Below are 22,020 nucleotides of genomic sequence, written 5' to 3' on the forward strand. Positions count from 1 at the left end.
ATGCCCATAAATACACTCATACTCAGTAAACTTGTGTCCAAAGCGTCGGAAATGTAAGGAATAGCATCAAGAACATGAAATCCATTGCCAATTCACCAATAATATTTCATCAATTGTATGCAATGTGATCTGCATGGTTGCATTCCAAAAAGGAGGCAACAACTGAGGCCAAGTTGAAATTGTGCAAGGGGACTCACTAAGAAACTGCGTAAACTAAATGAATGTCAGTAGTGGGATTGCATAATCGATATTGAAATGCGGCCAATGTATGTGTTGATATTGACATGTAGCTAATGGATAGACGTCAACATGTCCCACTACTGCTGGGGCACCGTCCCACGTGCGAAAAATAACAAAATAACTACTTAGGTCTTGAAGCTGAGGCCGTCGGCCTCCAGTTGGATTGGAAACTGCGACCACGCGAGCGCTCTAGCCCTGAGGCTTCGAGGGAGACTCATTTTCTCTGTATTCATTTCTTTGAGGAGCACCCATTTTGTTTCGTAAGCGCTCTTGTGCAGTCTCCCGACAAGCTTGTGTGTTTCATTTTGTTACTCCTACTGCACACTTTTAAACAATCAGAGCTTTAAGATGTTTCTTCCTATTTCTCATGTCGTTTTATTTTCCATATGTATGGTGTTCCAGCAGTAGTGTTACATGTGCCAAATTGGTTCATTTTCGTCTTTGTCTTGGCATGTGCACTGTGTGTAAGATATGAATTTCTGGAGGTATTTGCCTATATTTCGAGTACGTGGTATGTCCCAGAAGACGTGGGACATGATACAAGTTTGTTATTTTCACGCTCTATCAGAATTTGAACCATGGATTAAGAGATATCTTTTCATATGTGTCGACTATGGGACAATGTCCCAAACAAAGAGGGACATTGATACAATCGTGTCCTAGTTACGTTCTGGCAAAAAGTGCACCAGATGTAATAGCAGAATGTACAACGTTATTTTCCTAGTTTTCGCACGTGGGACGGTGTCCTAGCAGTGGTGGGACATTTTGACATTTGTCCATTAGCTACATGTTGATATCAACACACACATTGGCCACATATCAATATCGATCATGCGATCCCACTACTGACATTAATTTAGTTTACCCAGTTTCTTAGTGAGTCCCTTTGCACAATTTCAATTTGCCCTCAGTTGTTGCATCCTTATTGATATGCAACAGTGCACATCATATTGCATCGAATTGATGAAATATTATTGGTGAATTGACAATGGTTTTCATGTTCTTGATGCTATTCCTTACATTTCCGGCGCTTTGGACACAAGTTTACTGAGTATGAGTGCATTTCTGGGCATTTTTTTGTTACGTGTTTCCACACATGTGAATCACCCTGCTTCATCTGTTGTGCTCTACCGACACTCCAGATATCTCTCTTGAGCATTTGAGTACAAATTCGTTACACTTAGTACTCAGAACGTCACTGTTGGCCAGCATCCGTACCTGGTGATTACGTAACCACACACCACGGACATGAAGGTGTCCGCCATTTTGTATTTGTTCCAGATATCGACTTAATACAAACGAATTATTGTTACCTGGTAGAAACCTTATCAATTCATATCCATTTAGACCAATTTTCATCTCGCAGATTATCCGGGATTCCCTACGTTCCTTTAGGGAATCCCTTGCGCGTGCATGGTAGGATTGTGAAACAGGCAAAATTCAATACAGCAGGTATGACTTCTTCAGTGAATTTTTTACCCACCCTCTTTACGTTGGATAGTTTCCGAACTATTGGCGTCCGAAAGTCATTTTCCCACGTTTTCGGCACCTTGTAGATCCGAAACTATGTCCGATAGCCGAAAGTTCAAGAGAACTTTTTTTCTTGTCTCAGTGCCCCCTGAGTCACCTCCCAAGAGTTGTAACACTTATTTTGCAACACCCGATATATATATATATATAGAACGGAAAAGGTGAAAGTCACTGGGGCTAGGTCAGGACTGTAGAAGGGGTGCTCTAGTCATTCCAAGATTAACAGCAGTGGTTGAAGTACTGCATCTACCGCTGTGTCCAGAGTTCTCATTAACAATATTGGTCCGTATTTCTTTAAAGGCACGACTCCATTTCCCTACATTTACTTTGAAATTTAGCAATCCCCATACACCTCCACAATCTGCCTATGAATGTCAGCAGGTATAGTGTTTTTGGACCACTGGAACCGCAACACTGACCTCACTTCTACTCTCGACCAATTTTCCAGACGAGTCACCATTTTTAATGCCCACTTCTCGGGTATATATGATCAGAATCCAAGGTGTTCAAACCTGCGCCAAGACAGCCATGTTATTAATTTACAAATAAATTTTTGTTAAGTTACAGTGTATAACACAAAAGTTTTATGCTTTGTTACCATTTTTCTTTGTTTCGATCATACCTCGCATAATGATCTTTATTTACTGTCTAGGTCTAGAGCTAACTGCGCCTAATCTACAGTAGTGGAAAAATAATTTAGTAATTTGCTATTTGCAGAGACGTACGGATAAGTTAGGAGGGTATATGCCATGCTGTATTGGAAGCAATTAACTCTTTCTTGCAATCTTTTTATGGAACATTTTCATGTGCATTTTGACTGCATAATAAACTTAGTTGTCTGGAGAGAGGGAAGACAAATTCGACGGAAAAGTATGTGAAATTTATGTTTTCCACTCCACTTTTCCAGGAAAAAAATATTCCAACTAATTTAAGTAATTAATATACATTCCGAATTTCTATTTCATTCTGCGTATTTGCTTTGAGTATGGTCTTTTCTTCATGTGTCTACAGCAATTTGCGCTTGATTCACTTCTTGGGACACTTTGAAATTAGATTTGTTAAACTAATATTCTCAGGAGCTTCACTAGTGACAACAAAAGTTTTTTTACGAAACAATTTGATCAGACAATAACAGAATCATAAAAGCTCAGAAGACATAAGTGGCAGGAAAAATCGAATTTCGAACAAAATATAGTTAACTATCATAAGTATTTTGCCACGCGTCTTCATTTGATAATGACTCCGGAATGGATTGATAAATTTGAATACGGTTTTCAATTACGTACAGACAATTACCTTCCTTGTGCACTAGGAAAATGTTTTCAAATTGATTCATAATTTCTAAAACTATGTACTGAAGGACATCCAGAGATCGGGTATGAACTTCTGACCACTGTGCGTACACTTTTATTAGGAGCGTTTGTTTCTCCTACAGAATTTCTATTTTCACTCAAGTTTTTTTCAGATTAACTATAAAATTCCTGTTGGGTTTACTGGATAATTTATGTCATTCTAAAGGGTGGCCCATTTTAATCTTTCCACGGAAATATCTTTAAAACGGTTGAACATAAATGAACTGAACAAAAACTGAAATTGGAAATACCATGGGGTAAATCAAATGGTGATGTCGCGGTGTCTCCCAGGGCCCTCTTCAAGGGAATCCGGGGCCCAACTTTAAAATTTTAAATGGAAACATGTGGCGAGTAATACCTCGTTCGATAGATCTATAACCAACAGGAGTTCTGTCCCTGTTCGGGCGCCATTTATTTGTAACCGCCTGTAGTTCTGTTCGCTGTCCTCGGCTCGTGGTGTTACCAATAAGTATACTTCTGATACTTTAACTTACCTGGACAGGATGACGAAGACCTCTTTAAGAAAGGTTATAAACTGTTTCCAAAAAGCTCGTCGGTCTCAATAATATGAGCATTAGGCGCCGAGAGGTTCGGGTGTCTCGTCTCGAAAACCTCACGGACGATCAGACGGTCATCCAGACCATAACGCACACAAATATCACTCATACAAACAACGAAAACACATTGGGTTAAATGACACTATACTTATTTATTAGAACACTATTTTGAAAAAAAATAACGAAGAGAAATGAACACAACACTGGACACTAATAAATTTTGCCGCTGAAATTACGTTTTGCCCTATTCGGGAAATATAGCCCTTTCTATATAAATGATTATAATTCAGGTATCACTATAAATACTTTGCTCACACCATTAGCACACTTAGGGGATTCGCACTGGGGAAAAGTTTTCTGGATCGTCCCACGATGAATCCAGTTGTTACGCTGAACAGTCCTGCAGCGTAAAGGTGAATCTTCGAAAAAAAGATCTGCCCAGTGGGATACTGATATTGGTGGGCGCGTATATAACTTTTTAAACGCACAAGGTCTGAGGACCTGGGATTTCACTGATTGGGGCTAGCCGTAAGAAATCGTCCTTCACCGGCTAAATAGCTTGTGCCCCTTAACACAACTTATGTTTGAAGTTCAACGCGAGATGCGTGGTTGCATCTTCCAGACCTGGAGTCAAACTCCTCGAGCGTCCAAGCTCAAGCTACGGGTTGCAATGGTCAACGGAATAGTGTTGGCAGTTCATTTCAAAAATTACTCAGTTACTCACCTGTATGCACATACAAACAGAATACGGAAAACAATTTATGTTAATTTTAGTCAACTGCCCATAATGCACTAGACACGGCGATAACACTGGCGTGAGAAAGTACAGATAACGGGCTGGAATACAACGCAGTTGGTGCCACTTCGGCTACTGGGACATCTGGTCAGCCCGTATTTCTCTAATCTATTGTAATGTTTCCATAAGCGATTAAAGAAAGCACTTAATTCAGTTCCAAATAACTGCAGAATATATACTGTGCATATAATAAGTCAGGGAGAAACACTGAAATGGTTAGTCACTAACTGAAATGTTCTCAGCAAAATCAATGTTTTAAATATATATATGAAAAAACGATGAAAGACTTCTTTGTCCAATTGTGTGGGAAAGAAGCAATTCCCACCAAAGAAAGAACTTATATGCGTTGCAGAATAAAGCATAAATCGAAAATAATAATCACTGTCTTCACGAAATATACAGAGTGTCCACAAAAATCCTTCTATAACCTGGTAGCGGTTATAGATCTTTAAAAACTAAGAAGCGATGTGGCAAAAGATTTTTCATATCGGTCACTATATTCACAATAACCGCCTAGATATGTTACCTGTATCAGATAAACGTCCAGTAGCACTAATATGAAAACGATTGAACATAAATGAACTAAACAAAAACTCAAATAGGAAACCCATGGAGCAAATCGAATGATGTTGTCGCGGTGTCCCCCAGGGCCGCCTTTCATGGGGGCCCAGGTCCAACTTAGAAATTTTAAACGAAAATATGGATTTAGTAATACCTCATTCGATAGATCTTCACCAAAGGCACATAACAAAGGCGGAAATATGGGCCGAGTAACACCTCACTCGATAGATCTTTAAAAACTAAAAAGCGATGTGGCAAAAGATTTTTCATATCGGTCACCGTATTCAAAATGGCCGCCAAGATATGTTACCTGTATCAGATAAAACGTCCAGTACCACTAATATGAAAACGGTTGAAGATAATAACGGATGAACAGAATATAACTCATATAGGAAATCACAGAGGGTATTTATCATTCCAGGGCTCGAAAATGTTGCAACAGAGGAGATGATGATTACAGTAAAAGTGCAATAATGCAAAGGAGGAAATCTAGTTCCTAGAAAATCATCGTTCCAACGTTCTCCGTTAGTGAGTGAAGCAGGTCGGGAAGGAACGGTGAAACTGCAAATGAGAACCTTAGTTTTTGCAAGTTGTATCTACACAACAAAATTATCTGAAATGTGCTTTTATAAGAGATAGATGTCAGTAATGGAAAAAAGTAGGTAAAATTCTTGTTAAATGGTACCTTTCATTTTGATGGCAGGCAATGATTTGTGCAAAAATGAATCAACTGAAATGCAAAACGAATTTGTCGAACAATGTAATTTTAAAACAATGTGTACAAACGTTGGTTTTGCTCAAAAGTCATCCGCACAATATTGGTTCATTACAGTACAAGTCACTTGTACACTAAAGTGTTTCAGACAAACCATACCTATTGCAAGTAAAAGTGGGGTTTTCATTTGAGATTTTACCATTCATTCCCGCTTCACCCACTTACGGAGGGAGATCGGAAAGATAATTTTCTAAAAATTAGATTTTCTCTTTAGCATTGTGTCACTTATACTTTAATAATCTTTTTCTCCGTTGGATTATTCTCGAGGCGTGGAATGATAAATACCCTCTGTGATTTCCTATGTGAGTTTTATTCTGTTCATCCGTTATTATCTTGAACCGTTTTCATATTATAGTACTCGCGCCGAGTCGTGAAGCTTGACCTAGATCTACCGCTTTCACCACCCAATAGAACGCGAGGGTGTGTTCCAGTCGTCAACCCCCACCCATCAAATTTTGTCAGTGTCGTCTCTCGCGCTACACTGAAAACATCTCCCGAGAGTACAGTGTTGTCGGATTGGTGCCAAGTTCCGTTTTGTTAATTGTTTTTTGTTGCGTTATATTTTCGTTGTTACTATTTGTGCTATTGTTACCATTTTAGAATAGTTGTTACAGTAGTTATTGTTATGCAGTGTTATTATTGGTAATTTTTAAATGCCTCTTTAATATACTCGTTTACTATGTCTCAAAGTTTGGCAACATAGCCGGTGAATTTCAGCTGTTCGACGTTTCCCCAAGTGTGCGCTCGGGAAGCGGCTCCACGAATTGTACCGAAGTTTTCCGATGTCAAGCAAAATATTTCTATGATTGGTTTAAAACACAAGCTTCACGACTCGGCGCGAGTACTATAGTGGTACTGGACGTTTTATCTGATACAGGCACCATGTCTTGGCGGCCAATTTGAAAACGGTGACACATATGAACAATTTTTTTGCCACAACGCAGTTTAGTGTATGAAGATTTATCATTCGAGGTATCACTTGGCCCAAATTTTCGTTTAAAATTTCTAAGTTGGGCCTCAGCCCCCATGAAAGGCGGCCCTGGGGGACACCGCGACAACATCATTCGATTTGCCCCATGGCTTTCCTATCTGAGTTTTTGTTTCGTTCATTTATGTTCAACCGTTTTCATATTACTGCTACTGGACGTTTATCTGATACAGGTAACATATCTTGGCGGCCATTTTGAATACGGTGACCGATATGAAAAATCTTTTGCCACATCACTTTTTAGTTTTTAAAGATCTATCGAAGATCTAAGTTACTCGTCCCATGTTTCCATTTAAAATTTTAAAGTTGGGCCCCGGCCCCCTTGAAGAGCGGCCCTGGGGAACACCGCGACATCACCATTTGATTTCCTCCATGGTATTTCCTATTTGAGTTTTTGTTCAGTTCATTTATGTTCAACCGTTTTAAAGATATTTTCGTGGAAATATTAAAATGAGCCACCCTGTATAGGCTTAAGAATTAGATTTCTGGTTTTTCGGCGTGTATGGTCACGTTAGCCCGTCACACTTGTGAGGGTAACTCCCTCGGCGATCACGCTACCCGAGAAAATTGGAGAGGAAGAAAGGAATGGGGAAGAAAGAAAGCACCTTGGGAGCATTATGTTAGATACCATTCACCCTGGTATTTGCCTGGTGTGAATGTGGAAAACCGAGGAAAGCCTCACTCAGGAGGCTGGTCTGAAAAAGCTGTTACAATGTTCCGACCGAGTGTTCCTATCGGGAATTGAACCTGGAACCGCTCACACCAAAGGCAAGAAAGTTAGGAACTACGCTATGCGGGGTCATTCATTTTATCAAAGAAACACAGGTATGTCGATTAACGACTACCTAAAACCATTTAACTCCTACTGGAATATGTTAGTACTATGACAGCATACCTTGTTACCTCTCCTATTAAAAATAAGTAGCATATATTATGATGCAACTTACTAGATGATATCTACTAGATACTAGATACTATCTACAAAATAAACAATTCCTTATTAACCTTTGAAAGCCACTTCAAGATAAGAACCAAGTGCCCTCGCTCTGTCCATGTGTTGAAAGTCTTTGGCTGAATCAATCTGCAAAACATCTGGAAGATGTATTGATGGCGCTGTGAAAGATGGTTCGTGCCTTAAAAAGATCTCGACACTTAGGATCTTCTCCCTTCGCATCCTGTAATCAGGATTTAACATTTAAGATATCCAGTCTATTATTATTACTAGTATCATATTACCAGTTTTTTGTTTCTCTGTTGCTACGTAATGATATGACATATCGAGATTTTCCTGAAATTTATTGATTGGTGACTTCTTTTACATGGCGAAGTTAAAGCTCTGTAACTTTCTCCCAGTAGTTAACCACGTGCATACATTAAAAAAAACTAATACACAAAAAAATATAAACAAATACAAAAGAAAAGTATTCCAACTACACAAAAACAATTTCCTACTTAAGTAAAGAAATACTACAAAACAAAATGAAATAAACACAAGAGAGGAAACAAAAAAGACGTTTATGTAGGAAGAATATAACCCAAAATTAAAATAATATGTAAAAACGTGAATTAAATATTGTCTATAGCGGTACTAGACATATAAATATATACGTATAAGCTGTAGAAATTAATACGGGTTATTAATTAGGTGTGTGCTCATTGACAGGTAATTAATAATCTGGTAAGACGAAGCTCCCTGATGTGCCACTCATATCTTCACCTTTGCTTAAGAGGAGGGAATTCACAGATTTCTTTATATATATATATACCCAAGGGCTGCCATGTTGTGGTTTCCAAGGAAGGGGGGGGGGGAGTATAAGCGACGTTTCAAAAATAGTTTCAGATTTTGCTGTAAAAATAATGTAAAAATTCTACTGGATTTTCAATATTCTTAAGTACAATTTCCTCTAGGGGGCGAGCGCCCCACCTTGCCCCCTGATGGGCGCCCTTGTATATATCTGACAACTGTTGAAACATTATGTATTAATTGACATAAACTGTTCCAGAGGTGTATAGTACTTACTGTGAAGTATCTGGAGTATGAACCCGAGTTATGGCTAGGTATGGAGAGCAAGAAATTATCTCATGATCTTGTGCTTTTACTGTGAAAATCCGTTAAATATAAGAATCTGCGTGTTTGATACTATGGTTCTGATTTTCCAATGTATTTTAAGATTATTACGAGCTGGTCTTCTGAATTAAGAAATAAGCTGATACCTTGATGATAATATTCGAATTAAATACTTTTAAAGTATATTGTAAGACATAAGTATTAAAGTTTAGTTTTCCTTTATTCCATGTGAACGCCAGTGTACTGACGTCTTTTGTTTTAGAAAAAATATTTAACACTTTGTAGCATACTGAAATAAATATAGCTTAAATCTCCTGCTATGTGGATAGTAAAAATTTTTATAAGGAGTTCATTGCTTACCTAACTAATATTTTGGTATAGCATTTTAAATTAAATCGCACAAAATCGACGATTATATTTTCAGATCTGGACAATGTTACAAGAAAGACGAATAAAGTAGTCAAATCTGTCCTTTACGTAAAATGAGACCTCAATACACAATTTAAAGATTGTTTTTCAATTAGACGAAATATATTCAGCATTTATTTTCAAAACATATATTCAGTAATATATTTCTGTTTCAAGTTTCTGCTTTGATTCTGTTCATAGTACTTTAAAAATCTTAAACAGTTGCTATCAACCGTTGTGCTTGGGTCTATCTTCGGCAGTCATTGTGTATAATGAATGGGTCAGACCACGTTAATAACATTATTAACCCAACTACAACGATCACTTGCTTTCAATATATATATATATTTTTTTTAATCTAGAAAGTCATTAAATGCTTTTTAAAAATTGTAATCATATATTTTTATATCTCGTCTCTTTATCACGTAAAAATGTACAAAACGGTCGTTAAAAATTGATTTTCTTTCAGATCCTTACAGTATTCAGCTTTGAAACTATATTTAAGGTTAGTAAAATACATTCGGACTAATTACTAACGATGCACGCTATACCTGAATATTTCCTTCTTTGATCATAGGACTGACCGTCATTAGAGAAAATTCCAATTAAAACGTTCTTTTGGAGACATATTGGAACGGGGCCATATGACGAAATGTTGACTTCATTCTCCATTTTTTAGAAACAAAACTTTTTAGCTATAGACCTTACCATGCTTGCAAGAGAAAGTTTCGCTACAGAAAGTATACAGGGTGTTTTTCAAGCTCTGCCGATTTGGAATGACTTCGAGTTTAACAAAATGAGATGCTTGAAAGTGAATCCTCATGTGTAGATTTCGAGAAAAGGAATTTTTATGGCGCCAAAAAGTTTGTTATTTATTGCCAATAGTAACTGTTAGTTTTTTTTTTTTTTTTTTAATTCTGATACAAGAGATGGCTTCTTTATTTAACTCTACGTACTTTATACGTAAAAAAATAAGAAGTTATCTAACAGATTGTATTTATTATTGTAAAAAGTAAACGATGAAAAACCTTTAAATCTTCATGGTCTAAAAAAACAAAACCCAATTGCTATTCAGGACATTCCAAATGAAAATCGTCGACATACAATCTTGGGATTTCTGTCACGGCTGTACAAGAATATTTCAACGTCAATGAAGTGCACTTGGTGATCTAAAGTTGAACAACTATATGTAGTTGTTAAAATTTAAAGTTTAAAGAACGCTTTATAAACTGATTGAAGTTGATGCGACTCTCCATTTAGAGTTCAAGAACTTCTCAAATACGATGAAGTTTAATAAAAAAAAAAATTTAAAAAGTTCCGAACGTTTATCATGTAATCTCTACCTCTTCTCCTCCATTGTATATTTGTTTCTTATATTTTTATTCTGTTTTTACATTTTTATACACTTCAGCTATCTTTCTTTCTTTCTTCTCCTTTTTTCTCCTTAGCTATGCAATCTTATTTTAAAGAAATAGCTGTGTTTACAATATAGAAGCTCTTATCTCTGTGTTCTGTTTGTAACCTTTAAGTCATAAAAGTCACTAGACGATTCTTTTACAGATTAAAACAATGCTCTTAGCTAAGCCCATCCCCACTTTTATTAATGCTAATTAATGACTTAAAGCCTTTTGAAACATTTTTCTGAGCTACAAACAAGATAAAAGTGTTAGCCTTCTTTGTACAATGAAAGAAGAGTATAGGCTGAAAGTATTTGAAAATAACATCCCGAGGTTAACATGGAAACCCAAGAGGGACCGTAACGCGGAATCGTGAAAACTTAATAACGGCGAATTGCATGATTTATACCGTTTAATAACGACGAACTGCATAATTTATACCGTTTAACTAACATTACTAGGGTCATTAAGTCAAGGAAGTTCAGCTGAGCAGGTCATATAACTAGAATGGAAGAAAGTAGGAACGCTTTCAATATTTTAAAAGGGATTCCATTCGGGAAAGACCATTAGGAAGACCTAAGTGTAGATGAGAGGACGATATTAAGATGGATCTCGCAGGAACAGAAATATGGGGTAGAAACTGAATCCAGTTGGCCAAGGACAGAAGTCAATGGAAAACTTTCAAGTTCCATAGGTCTCAGGGTTAAATACTTAGTGTATTTCTTGTCTTCACATTCGCATCTCTGATTTAATTCTTTATACTTCCTAAAGATTTTAATTTTCATCATTAGAACAATTATAAAAGATGTCTCAACAACAGCGATGGATTTAATATACTTAATCGGATGCCCTTTTGAGAAAGAATGACAAATATTTTTACACCATTACAACGCGTAAATGTTCCTATTTGAGAATGCAAAGTTTATTTTCCGTGATTCGTGGATTTTGTTTCGTGATTAGGTTGGTAACACTGCTCTTGCAAGTAAACCTATGGTGTGGATTTTGAGTTAGTGGAGTGATATGATCGTCATTCGTTTCAAGAGGAGGATGGGAATGCAGCGACTTTTTTTTTTCTCTACATCTGAACGAAGTTGATATAAAACGCAAGTGGTTTCAACAAAATGACGCTACCTTCCTCAAGACGACTGACTTGCTGCGTGATGAGTTCCCGAATCAAGTCCTCATTTTGAAGTGATGACCAACAGACTAGCTAGATCACTAGACTTTACTCTTTGTTACTATTTCCTATTGAAGCATGCAAACAAAGCAAATACTGAACGTGTTATCAAATACATCAATAAAGAAGTATGTGCAAAAGTAATTATAAACTTAATTGAGAGAGTGAAGTTCTACCTAGCAAGTCGTGGAGGTCATATGCTGGTTGTCGTCTTTCATTCTTGAATCAGAATATTTATTCGTTGTAAATGAAGTGAAAATATTTCCATTTTGTAAATTCATAATTAGCATATTAAATCCGTCGCTTCTAATGGGAAATCCTTTATAACAGATTTCAGATGAGAAGCGGCATGGCCTTGAGTTGGCTTTACGCGGCGTCCAATTGGCTTTGAGCGGTGTTGACAATTCGCGACAAGCAGTTCTGCACGCTGACTTCTCGCGCTACTGCGAATCTTGACAATAGCAGAGGCGCTTATTAGAAATATTGTATTAGCACATTAACTGCTCACTTTACGAAGTAGAGAAAAGAATTACGAACACATACGTGAAAACTACATCTTTTTATGATAACTGGTTGTCATGATACACGCTTTGAAAGGTTTCCATATAAAACAATTAGTAAAACGAGCGTTGAGTCCCGTCTAATTTCCAGTGGATTTTTCTTCGATTTGGAAATGGAACTCAACTTTTATTAAAGGATAATCAGGGGTGTAACCAACAGGTTGTTCTAGGGGAACATTACTTTCAGGGGGAGGAAAGCTTTTCACACATTAAAAACAGAACAAATGACCTCTTTCAGAATATGAAAGCATTTTAACTCACCATGTATACTATACACATATTATGTTTCCTCGATGCTACCTTAACAAAAGACGGATCTTAACAGTACTGAAGTTGAAAAGCGGATTGTAAGAGATAAATCAATAAGCTATTCATAAGAAAACAAATGCTGTTTCTAGCAGTCTGTTTATCCGACTTTGTGTTTATGTAGGTTAAAATACTAAAAGGAAAAAACTCGAAAAAATATCAACTCAGATATTATTATGCAATAATATAGTAGTGAGAGATCCTGGGGGGACTGAGGGAGCCAGGGCCCCTCATTTTATTTGTAAATGTGCAATATTAGGCATAATTTGAATGCAATTTGTCTTAAAATCATCATATATGCTTTCTGCATCTGAATGCACCCCCCCCCCCCAATTTACAGAGAAATCAGCGTCCTTGTAATTAGGTACAGAAACTGTATTGATGATGTTTTCTTTTTTCTTTTTTTAAAAATCTTATTTTATTATAAACGTTCCTAATTTGCATTAATTATTAAATAAGTTTACTAAACATATACTAGATGAACCTCATTTCGGGGCTGGAAATAGTTTGGAAAGTCAAGGCCCGCTTTTCCCCCGTTTCTACACCCTTGAGAATAGTAAGCGATCGAATTAAATAACAAGCCTCTGCAATTTGATTCATATATATATATATTCGATTCCCGGCGGGAGCTCATGTGGAAGAACAGAAGGTATGGGACATTCGTAATATTGTTTTGAAATTGCCTTCATGCAAGATTCTTCCTTATTCGACAGAAGAAACGCAGTATGATTTTTTTTTCTTCGTTTCAATACCTTACGTATGTGTGGCCAATTACGTACTCCTTCTTTACTCCTCTAGCAGGGACGCAAAAGCACCAGGCGTCTGAGTGGTGTCATAAATTATTGTGACCCAAAACAAACTCGACCATATCGTGTTGCTTACGAATCAGATGGATTGTTGTTGTGAGACCTACATCAAGTATGAGAGTATGTTATTACATGGAAGCAAAGGAGCTGATTGTGTGTGTAGGAACGCAACTTCTCTTCTTCTAGCATAAACAGAATTCATCAGTGTCTAGGTTGCTTTCTTTCGTGGTAGTTCATTTGTTCTCCAAAATTATAGTTGACAATGTCTTTAAGGAAACCGAGTACAAGTGCGGAATTTTCTTTAAGAAAAAAAAAAGTGCTACGAAGTGAAGCTCGAAGAATTATTTTTTGTGTTTACAATTTTTGGAACTCATAATAAAAAATTTACAAGAGTCAGATTCAGACAATGGCGAAATATTAATTGACATAGACGATAGTGAAAGTAGTGTTGAAGACGAACGTTTAGCAGTTCCACTGGAATAAGTTAATAGGTAGGTTATTCAGTTGCTATATATACTTCTAGGATACACAGCCAAAATCTTTGAGTTTGCTGGAATAGTATATTTACATTGTGAATAATGTTGCCAATGTATGTGTAATAATCTCAACTAGAGGAAGAGCGAGAAGGGAAAGGGGAGTCCGAAATCCGGCAACACCGCGCGGAATATCGCACAGCATTGGCTACTGCCCGTGATGCTTTACATCTGAAAAACACAATAGGTACTATGGGCTACAACACACTTTTAGCAGTTGTTAGCAATTCTTATTTCCATTACTCAAAGTAGAACGTACCTTGCATTGTGTGTTACAGGGAATCCAGCGTCAAACTTCTGAAGAGCTACACTGATACCGGTTTTACCTTCTTCTTCCAAATCCATGATACAAATAAATGTATCTGACCGATTCATTCTGTTACTAGCATAGATCTGTAACCTATTTCCATCCAGCGATATCACAGAATTGTTTGGCAGTTCTAAAATAAATAAACAAATGGAAACACTATATAACAGTGAATCGTACAAAGTTATCATCTTAAAGGAACAAGCCTAAATGTTAATAGTGTACTATTCATAATTTTAGCACAAACAACGTTATTCACTATGATAAATTTTGTGTATAAGTTTGCTTCTTATACTTTCTATCCGATCATTAAAATATAACATACATACATATATATATATATATATATATATACACCAGAAAAAACAGATATAAGAATAAAATATATATATACCAGAACTTCAAACTTAGGCTTTCTCCACGGATACGACATGCAAGTTGGACGTCCTTAGGCATGATTATGACTCCCTTTACGTGAATACCACACAGGTTGGTGTCTTCAAACAGCCCTACAGGAAAAGCTTCATTTGCCTCCTGTAAAGCCATGACACCTGAGCTTTGGAAGAACGAACGAGTCGTTGGAAGGGCAGTTTTTGGATAAGCAATTCAGTACGCTTTTGGTAACGACGAATTTCTCGCAGAGTCACAGTACCAGCAGGCCTGTAACGATGTAGCTTTTTTACTCCACCGGTTGCTGGAGCACTCTTTCTTGCAGCTTTGGTGGCAAGCTGCTTTCTAGGAGCTTTGCCTCCAGTAGATTTCCTAGCTGTCTGCTTGGTACGTGTCACTCTGACTGTCGCGACTTGTTTCAAATAATCAAGATTTGATTCCAAGATCTTTCACTCTGAACCATCAAACGATCTCATGTAACAAAACTGTTGCTTCATTAGAATGTATTCAAATATATATATATATATATATATATATATATATATATATATTTAAGGTGAAAATTTGTTACTATAGATCGGGACACGTTTAAAGGACTTTTCCCCCAACTAGTGCTCCTTTTCACGCCCCCAACCCTCGGTTAGTTGTAGCGAGCATGTAAGCCTGCTCTCAGTGTTGCTATACCTATGATCTACTTGTTGTAGTTAAAGCCCGGCAGAAATAAGGAGAAAGCTTTCCTTCCTATTTTCAGTTAAGAACAACAATAATAAAAATTTCAATTAGAAATAAGGAAAGAAATTGTGGCAACATTGGTTTTCAGCCAGAACGGATCATATATCTCTACCACATGTCGCGAAGACTAGTAGGGGAAGTTTTAGAGAGGTGAACAAGGTTTTTAGAATTCCTGAGAAAAAAAAAACTATATCCCAAAGTATATTACAGTATTAAGAATTTTCAAAAATATCGAATTTTCCCAAGAAGCAGTGAATGACAGCCCTCTCGATGCGTATGATAACCGATACTTTTCATAATAAGGATTGTCTCACACGCGGATCACGTATAAAAGTACAACTATTAAAGTTTTAAGAAGGACTTTGTAACACTAACAGTAATTAAGAATTGCTTTATTAACAACTTTTGTTCCTTGTGTACTTTCACAAATTTATAACCTGATCACTGCTATTATTTTGGGCATTTCCATTCAATTAAAAACTACATTTATAATTGTAAAAATGGCATACGAGGTGTGTTCAAATAGTATCAAACCTTTGGCTACCAAGAATATAATAGTTTTTGTAGTGGCAAGAGAAATTATCGCGATAAGTAATCCCGAGGATCGAACCTGGTATCCACTCAACACCCATGAACAGATAGCTCCGCCAAAATCCAACCTTATAACAAGCAAGAACTATCCATACATAAATGTTGTTTCCCTGCGAGTTACGATGTTATTGAAACAAAACGAAGTTTTGTTCCAATCACACCGAAACAACTACAACAACTACTATATCAAAGATTATATTAAGATGGACATTGATGAAACTGACTGACGAACTACGCACAATTTATGAAATTTAAGGATACGTATGAAGAAAATGCACACTGATCCGATTTTCTGTATTTCCTCTTAAATGTTGTCCTTTTATTACAATTTCATACTTACGATCAATTAGGTACAAATTAGGATAAAAATTACAGTAACAACTTATAATTGTTCAATTTTGTTTCACCGCAATACAAGTACAGTTAATGAGCAGGCCATTGCTAGCACAATGAATGTCAGTTCTCCCGCTCTTACTGCTCACATCACTCAGCTCCGCCCATAGATTTCGTACGCAAGCAAAAGTTCGTCTGCTATAGTACGTCTCATTGGCTGTGACGTTCTCATGACGTAGCAGCAGTTTAGATGAGAACGTGTTACAAAGGTGGTTCTCACGGTAAAGCTTGAGAAAGAACAATGAGTCATTGTAACAGAAAAGGAAGATAAATGAAAATTGATAACTAAAATGCACTTATAAGCTTCACTGCTATAACAGAGCTGCAGAAAATAAAAATGAATGCTTCCATATTTTGTTGGAAATAAAAATCATTATAAGAATACATTTATTGATTTGCAAATCAGAAACACTAACCCCTTAAAGTAGTCGCCATTGTTGGAACCACTTCTGGAACGCAGTGTTTGGAATGGTGTGCAACCGTGTTATCGCATTCCGTATTATATCTTCTCTTAACTCAAATCGGATCCCTTTTAAATGGCAATTTTTAGCTTGGGAAATAACCAAAAGTTACACGGAGCCATGTCAGGTGAGTAAGGAGCTTGACGACAGACAGGAATGTTGTGTTTGCCGATGAAAGCCTGAATCAAATTTCCTCATGCCCAAATTCTAGTTCAAAATTGAATGTACCGATCCGATTGAATGGTTTCTGCTTGGGTATCGGGGCCAAGCTTTTGACAAAATTTGATACAATATGGCTGCTCAAGTGTTTCTGTTGTTTTGCAAAAAAAACTGTAATCCGAGGACCGCTCATTACACATGTTCACTCATTGGTCGACATGTCAACGACTGACGCTCTCTGCGGGCGGCAAAAAACTCACGACTGCGCATGTGCATCCCTTCTACATTTATACTGAAGAAAGTCTCCCGCACTTCATTGATTTACGCGGGAAAAAATAAGGTTCGATACTTTTTGAACATACCTTGTATACTATCATTTAGACTACCTCCTATAAAAGGAACGACATTCAGCAACTAAACTATATGGTTAAGAGAAAAATGAGAATTCGGGGAAAAAAGTATATTAACCATGTTATCTTAAAACAATAACAAACAAACACATAAAATCCTATTATTATATTTTTTTCGTTTCTTCATTAGTAATTTGCAATTATGAGAAGACAACTAACCTGTCATTCTATTATCAATGTTTTGTTTGTGAACAGAAACAAATGCACGTGCTTTGCATTTAATAATTGGTGTTGTGTCCTTGACCTGTAACAAAAAGAATTTTACGACAGGCAATAATTTTATGATAAAAGTAAACCTAATTTATCGAAGTAGCATTAAAACAGGAATGTAACAAACAATACACGAATAAGAAATAAGGTATGTAAAATACGCAATTGTCGCTCCTCAATATAGAGGAACGTGTTTTCCTTGAAATATTGCAGATAATTATTTGCAAGCAATTGTCCTCAAAGAACATGCAAGCCGTGTTTCTTCCAGACATTTTTTTTTTTTTTTGCGGGGGGCAGTGTCCCCCGGAGCTCTGAGAGTGCTTCTCCGGAAGAGATTAGAATAATACGTCTATAATATAGTAATAAATAGAGTAATAGCAGAAATGTCCGTCCCGACTACTCAGTGCACCCCCCCCCCCCCCGGAGCTCTGAGAGTGCCTCTCCGGAAGGGATCAGATTAATACGTCTATAATATAGCAATAAATAGAGTAATAACAGAAATGCCCCTCCGACTACTCAGTGTACCCCCCCCCCCGAACACTTTTTCTGAAAGAAACACTGCATGCAGGTCAGTGTTAAAATGTATTAAATTCGTTTTTCTATTCCAATTGATTCTTAATTATATCATTAAATATGTTCTTCTTTGCTTACATGTAGAAATAGCGTCAAAAGTTCTTTTCGTTGGGTAAAATTTATTTTGGGAATAATGGTGGAACGTACGCCGTTTCACCGAGTTTCACGGCTGGGACGTACACAAAATTACATTCTTTTTCATTTACCGAAACTGTATTCAAATTGTCCTTCCATTCGGAAGTTACTTACAAAACTAATTTCAACATACGGAAAGAACTTTTGTCACTGACTGTACATTATGAAGACTCATATGATTGTCAAATGGTAAAGTTATGAACACTTTACAGCTTTTAAGACACAACAAAATATGTACCTTTGTGCCTCGGAAATATCCTACTCTCAACTGTTAATTCTGTTTAGTGTTGTTATCTTGGCTACCATTACTTAGGCCTGTATCACTAGATAACGTAACGTCTGCACCATTAATTCCAATTCAAATTAGTCAACTGAAGTATTTTTTCATATTCGAGTTAATGGTACATGGTGTTAGGTTCAGAACATGACATCAAAATAATTAATTAAACACTAAGTAATATGAACTGATGTGGAGATGATCTAGTAGCACAGGCAGATGTAATGGTGGCCAAGATCACAGTGCTAATCTAAATTATCTATTAAGAGCCTACCATACTAAAAACAATACAAAATTTACCATTTTCCTTTTGCTTGTTTACTCGTAAGTGACAGGAGATATGAAATGCATCTTACCACGATCATAAACAATGTTATTTTACAACATAAAATATGAACCTGAAGAATTTTCAGTGTTGCCAGAATATCAATTTCCCCCAAAATCTAAGTTAAGCCAGCGACTAGACAAACGAACTCAACTGCATTTGATTACGTATTATGTTGTTTTGAAATCCTGTGAACTACGTTTTAAATAATAGTTGTATTTAGTTTGTAATAAGAAAAATAGTTTTAACTTACAGTTATTAAAATTAAATAATAATGTTATTTAAAAAGTAGTTCACAGGATACCAAAACAACACGATACGTAATCAAATGCATTTCAGTTCGTTCTTATAGGTTGCTGCCTTAACTTAGATTTTGGGGGAAATGTTATTCTGGTAACACTGTAATTTCTATGGATGACAAAACTGAAAATTCTTCAGGTTCATATTTTATGTTGTAGAATAAAATTATCTAATATTGTGGTAAGTTACATTTCATTATCTCCTTTCGCTTATGAATAAACAAGCAAAACAAAAATGGTAAATTTTGTATTATTTTTAGTATGGGAGGCTCTTAAGAATAGATTATCTCTGAGGTGCAAAGGCATGTCTACTGTGCTTATATGATATGTACCTTATACTTGCAATCAGTAAATACATGAAATACGTCTTACCTTTAGTTCCTGAGCAACGACTAATGCGACAATCCAGTTTTCTCCACCAATATCCATCTTAAACACCAACAACTTATACAGAGGTGTAGCCAAAATATCATTTATTACTGTCCATGAAAGACGATCAGACACAGAAGACCTCACAAAGAAAAAAATAATCGTACATTAAACCTTTCACATATGTTTAATAGTACAAAATACCAGCGTCCAATCATAATCTTCTGCAGAATATAAAAATACCTAGTTAAAAAACATTAAAAAAAGAAAACTAAAGACAAAAGATACAAATTTTTATACTTCCACAGTGTTTATATACAGGGGATAGCCAAAAAATCTAAAAACACTTCATACAGGACACGTAACTTTGGCCCTCCACTAAACAACACGTGTTGCAGTTGCCGATCGTTTTTTGTGGACCTTCCTCTTCCGTCCAGTTCACCTGTGAGTGTCGTGGTGTAAAAGTGGTGCGGTAAAATTGGCGACCTGACAGCCTTCCAAAGAGGCATGATCGTTGGTGCCCGTCTGGTTGGAGCTTCAGTGGCAACAGTGGCGAACATTGTGGGGGTATCGAAAGGCACTGTGTCCAATGTCACGAGGGCATACATAATGCATGGGCAAACGATGTCTGCAAAGCACAACAGTGGTCGAAAGACAATCCTGTCAGATGGGGACCGGAGGGCATTAAAACGGATATACCAGCTAAAAAGAAGACCACTGCAATAAAAATTGCGTTGTTTTTTAATTACAGCCTTCTTAAGTTCATTTTTCCACGCTTTCGGCACCTTATATCACCGAAACAATCCCTGACTGACGAAAGTTTCAAAGGACTTTTTTTTTTTTATTTTTTTGCTGGTTTTGGTGACGGGAATCGGTTCTCGAAGTTTGCTCAAATAGTTTCTTACCATCCTGTATATAGTTCTAAATGAGTGAGGGATCAGCACCCAGGCAAAATTGCATAAGCTAGAAACTTGAAATTTTGGAAGTGCATAGAATCAGGGGACTTACAGGACTTATTTGCTGGTTTCGCTGGCAGGAATCAGCTCCCGAAGTTTGTTTAAATAGTTTCTTACCATTCTGTATACTATTTACCATACACCTAACAAAAAGAAAATGAAACCTTATCATATCTGATATATTAACGACTACAGATTTCTGTTATTACACGTATTTACCTGTAGAATATAGTCCAATTGAACATGTTCCTCTTGCCTGCTAATAATTCAATATCGCGCTCAGAAAGTAATTCTGACTGATACAATGCATTCCACACGATTCTTGTATCAATTTCTTCATTGTACAGGGATAAGTCTACCATAGCAGACAGACGTGCAGCAATGGTCATTTTTGAAAAATCAATGTACCTGTAAACATAATACTACCAAGTTAGTTTTATTGATAGTTCATCAGTGTCAAGAATTTGTTAGAAATCCCGCAATATATTGTATCCATGAAAAGAAGTAGAATTTAAACTGTCTATTATCATTGTTTTCAACTTATTAGTGGTATTTCATTCCAATAAAAATTTCATCAATGTCCATCGCGTAAAGTGTTCCCATTTTAAAAAATGTTTCTTCTAAATAATGCAACATTTAAAAAAATATCTAATAATTTTCCTGCATAACAGTCCAACTGCTTAAAAAACGTTAATTATCTGCAGGATGGACCATAATTATGTACCAAAGACAGGTAAAGAAGCTACCAACATAACTTGAACATAAACACATTATTCCCATACCATTCCTTACAAGAATTTTAATCTCGATTCTCCATGGCATGGTCTACCAATGCACCATCAAAATCGATATATGCCTGGAGACGAAGACCAACGTTCTCACAAGCAGCTTGAGAGACCCGTACTGGTATCCTCTGAAACTCTTCTGTAATAGCTTCCCGCAGTTTGGCCAAATTGCGTATGTGATGTTTATACACTTTGCCCTTTAAAACACCAAATAAGAAAATTCAAGTTAGGAGATCGTGCTGGCCACTCCACGGTTCTAGTTAGGAGATCGTACTGGTCACTCCACAGTTCTAGTTAGGAGATCGTGCTGGCCACTCCACGGTTCTAGTTAGGAGATAGTACTGGCCACTCCACGGTTCTAGTTAGGAGATCGTACTGGTCACTCAACAGTTCTAATTTGGAGATCGTACTGGTCACTCCACAGTTCTAGTTAGGAGATCGTACTGGTCACTCCACAGCTCTAATTAGGAGATTGTGCTGGCCACTCCACGGTTCTAGTTAGGAGATCGTACTGGCCACTCCACGGTTCTAGTTAGGAGATCGTACTGGCCACTCCACGGTTCTAGTTAGGAGAACGTACTGGCCACTCCACGG

The 22,020-nt window shown here is 36.8% G+C and overlaps 1 protein-coding gene and 1 pseudogene across 4 annotated transcripts in view; both read right to left on the reverse strand.

Moving 5' to 3' along the window:
* LOC145694410 (uncharacterized) overlaps window positions 1-22,020 on the reverse strand; it is a 124,766-nt gene that overhangs the window by 74,538 nt on the left and 28,208 nt on the right. For all 4 annotated transcript variants that reach the window (XM_081770607.1, XM_081770606.1, XM_081770608.1 and 1 more), the window contains exons 10-14: window positions 20,861-21,049; window positions 19,689-19,827; window positions 17,657-17,741; window positions 14,314-14,494; window positions 7,805-7,974 (exon numbers count right to left, since the gene is read on the reverse strand). In XM_081770607.1, coding sequence (XP_081626733.1) covers window positions 7,805-7,974; window positions 14,314-14,494; window positions 17,657-17,741; window positions 19,689-19,827; window positions 20,861-21,049 — 764 coding nt within the window. The remainder of the gene's footprint in view (window positions 1-7,804; window positions 7,975-14,313; window positions 14,495-17,656; window positions 17,742-19,688; window positions 19,828-20,860; window positions 21,050-22,020) is intronic.
* On the reverse strand, window positions 14,549-16,902 carry LOC145694277 (histone H3.2-like; annotated as a pseudogene).

Source organism: Thermobia domestica, chromosome 9, assembly GCF_964235325.1.
Source record: "Thermobia domestica chromosome 9, izTheDome1.hap1.1, whole genome shotgun sequence".
Classification (NCBI taxonomy): domain Eukaryota; kingdom Metazoa; phylum Arthropoda; class Insecta; order Zygentoma; family Lepismatidae; genus Thermobia; species Thermobia domestica.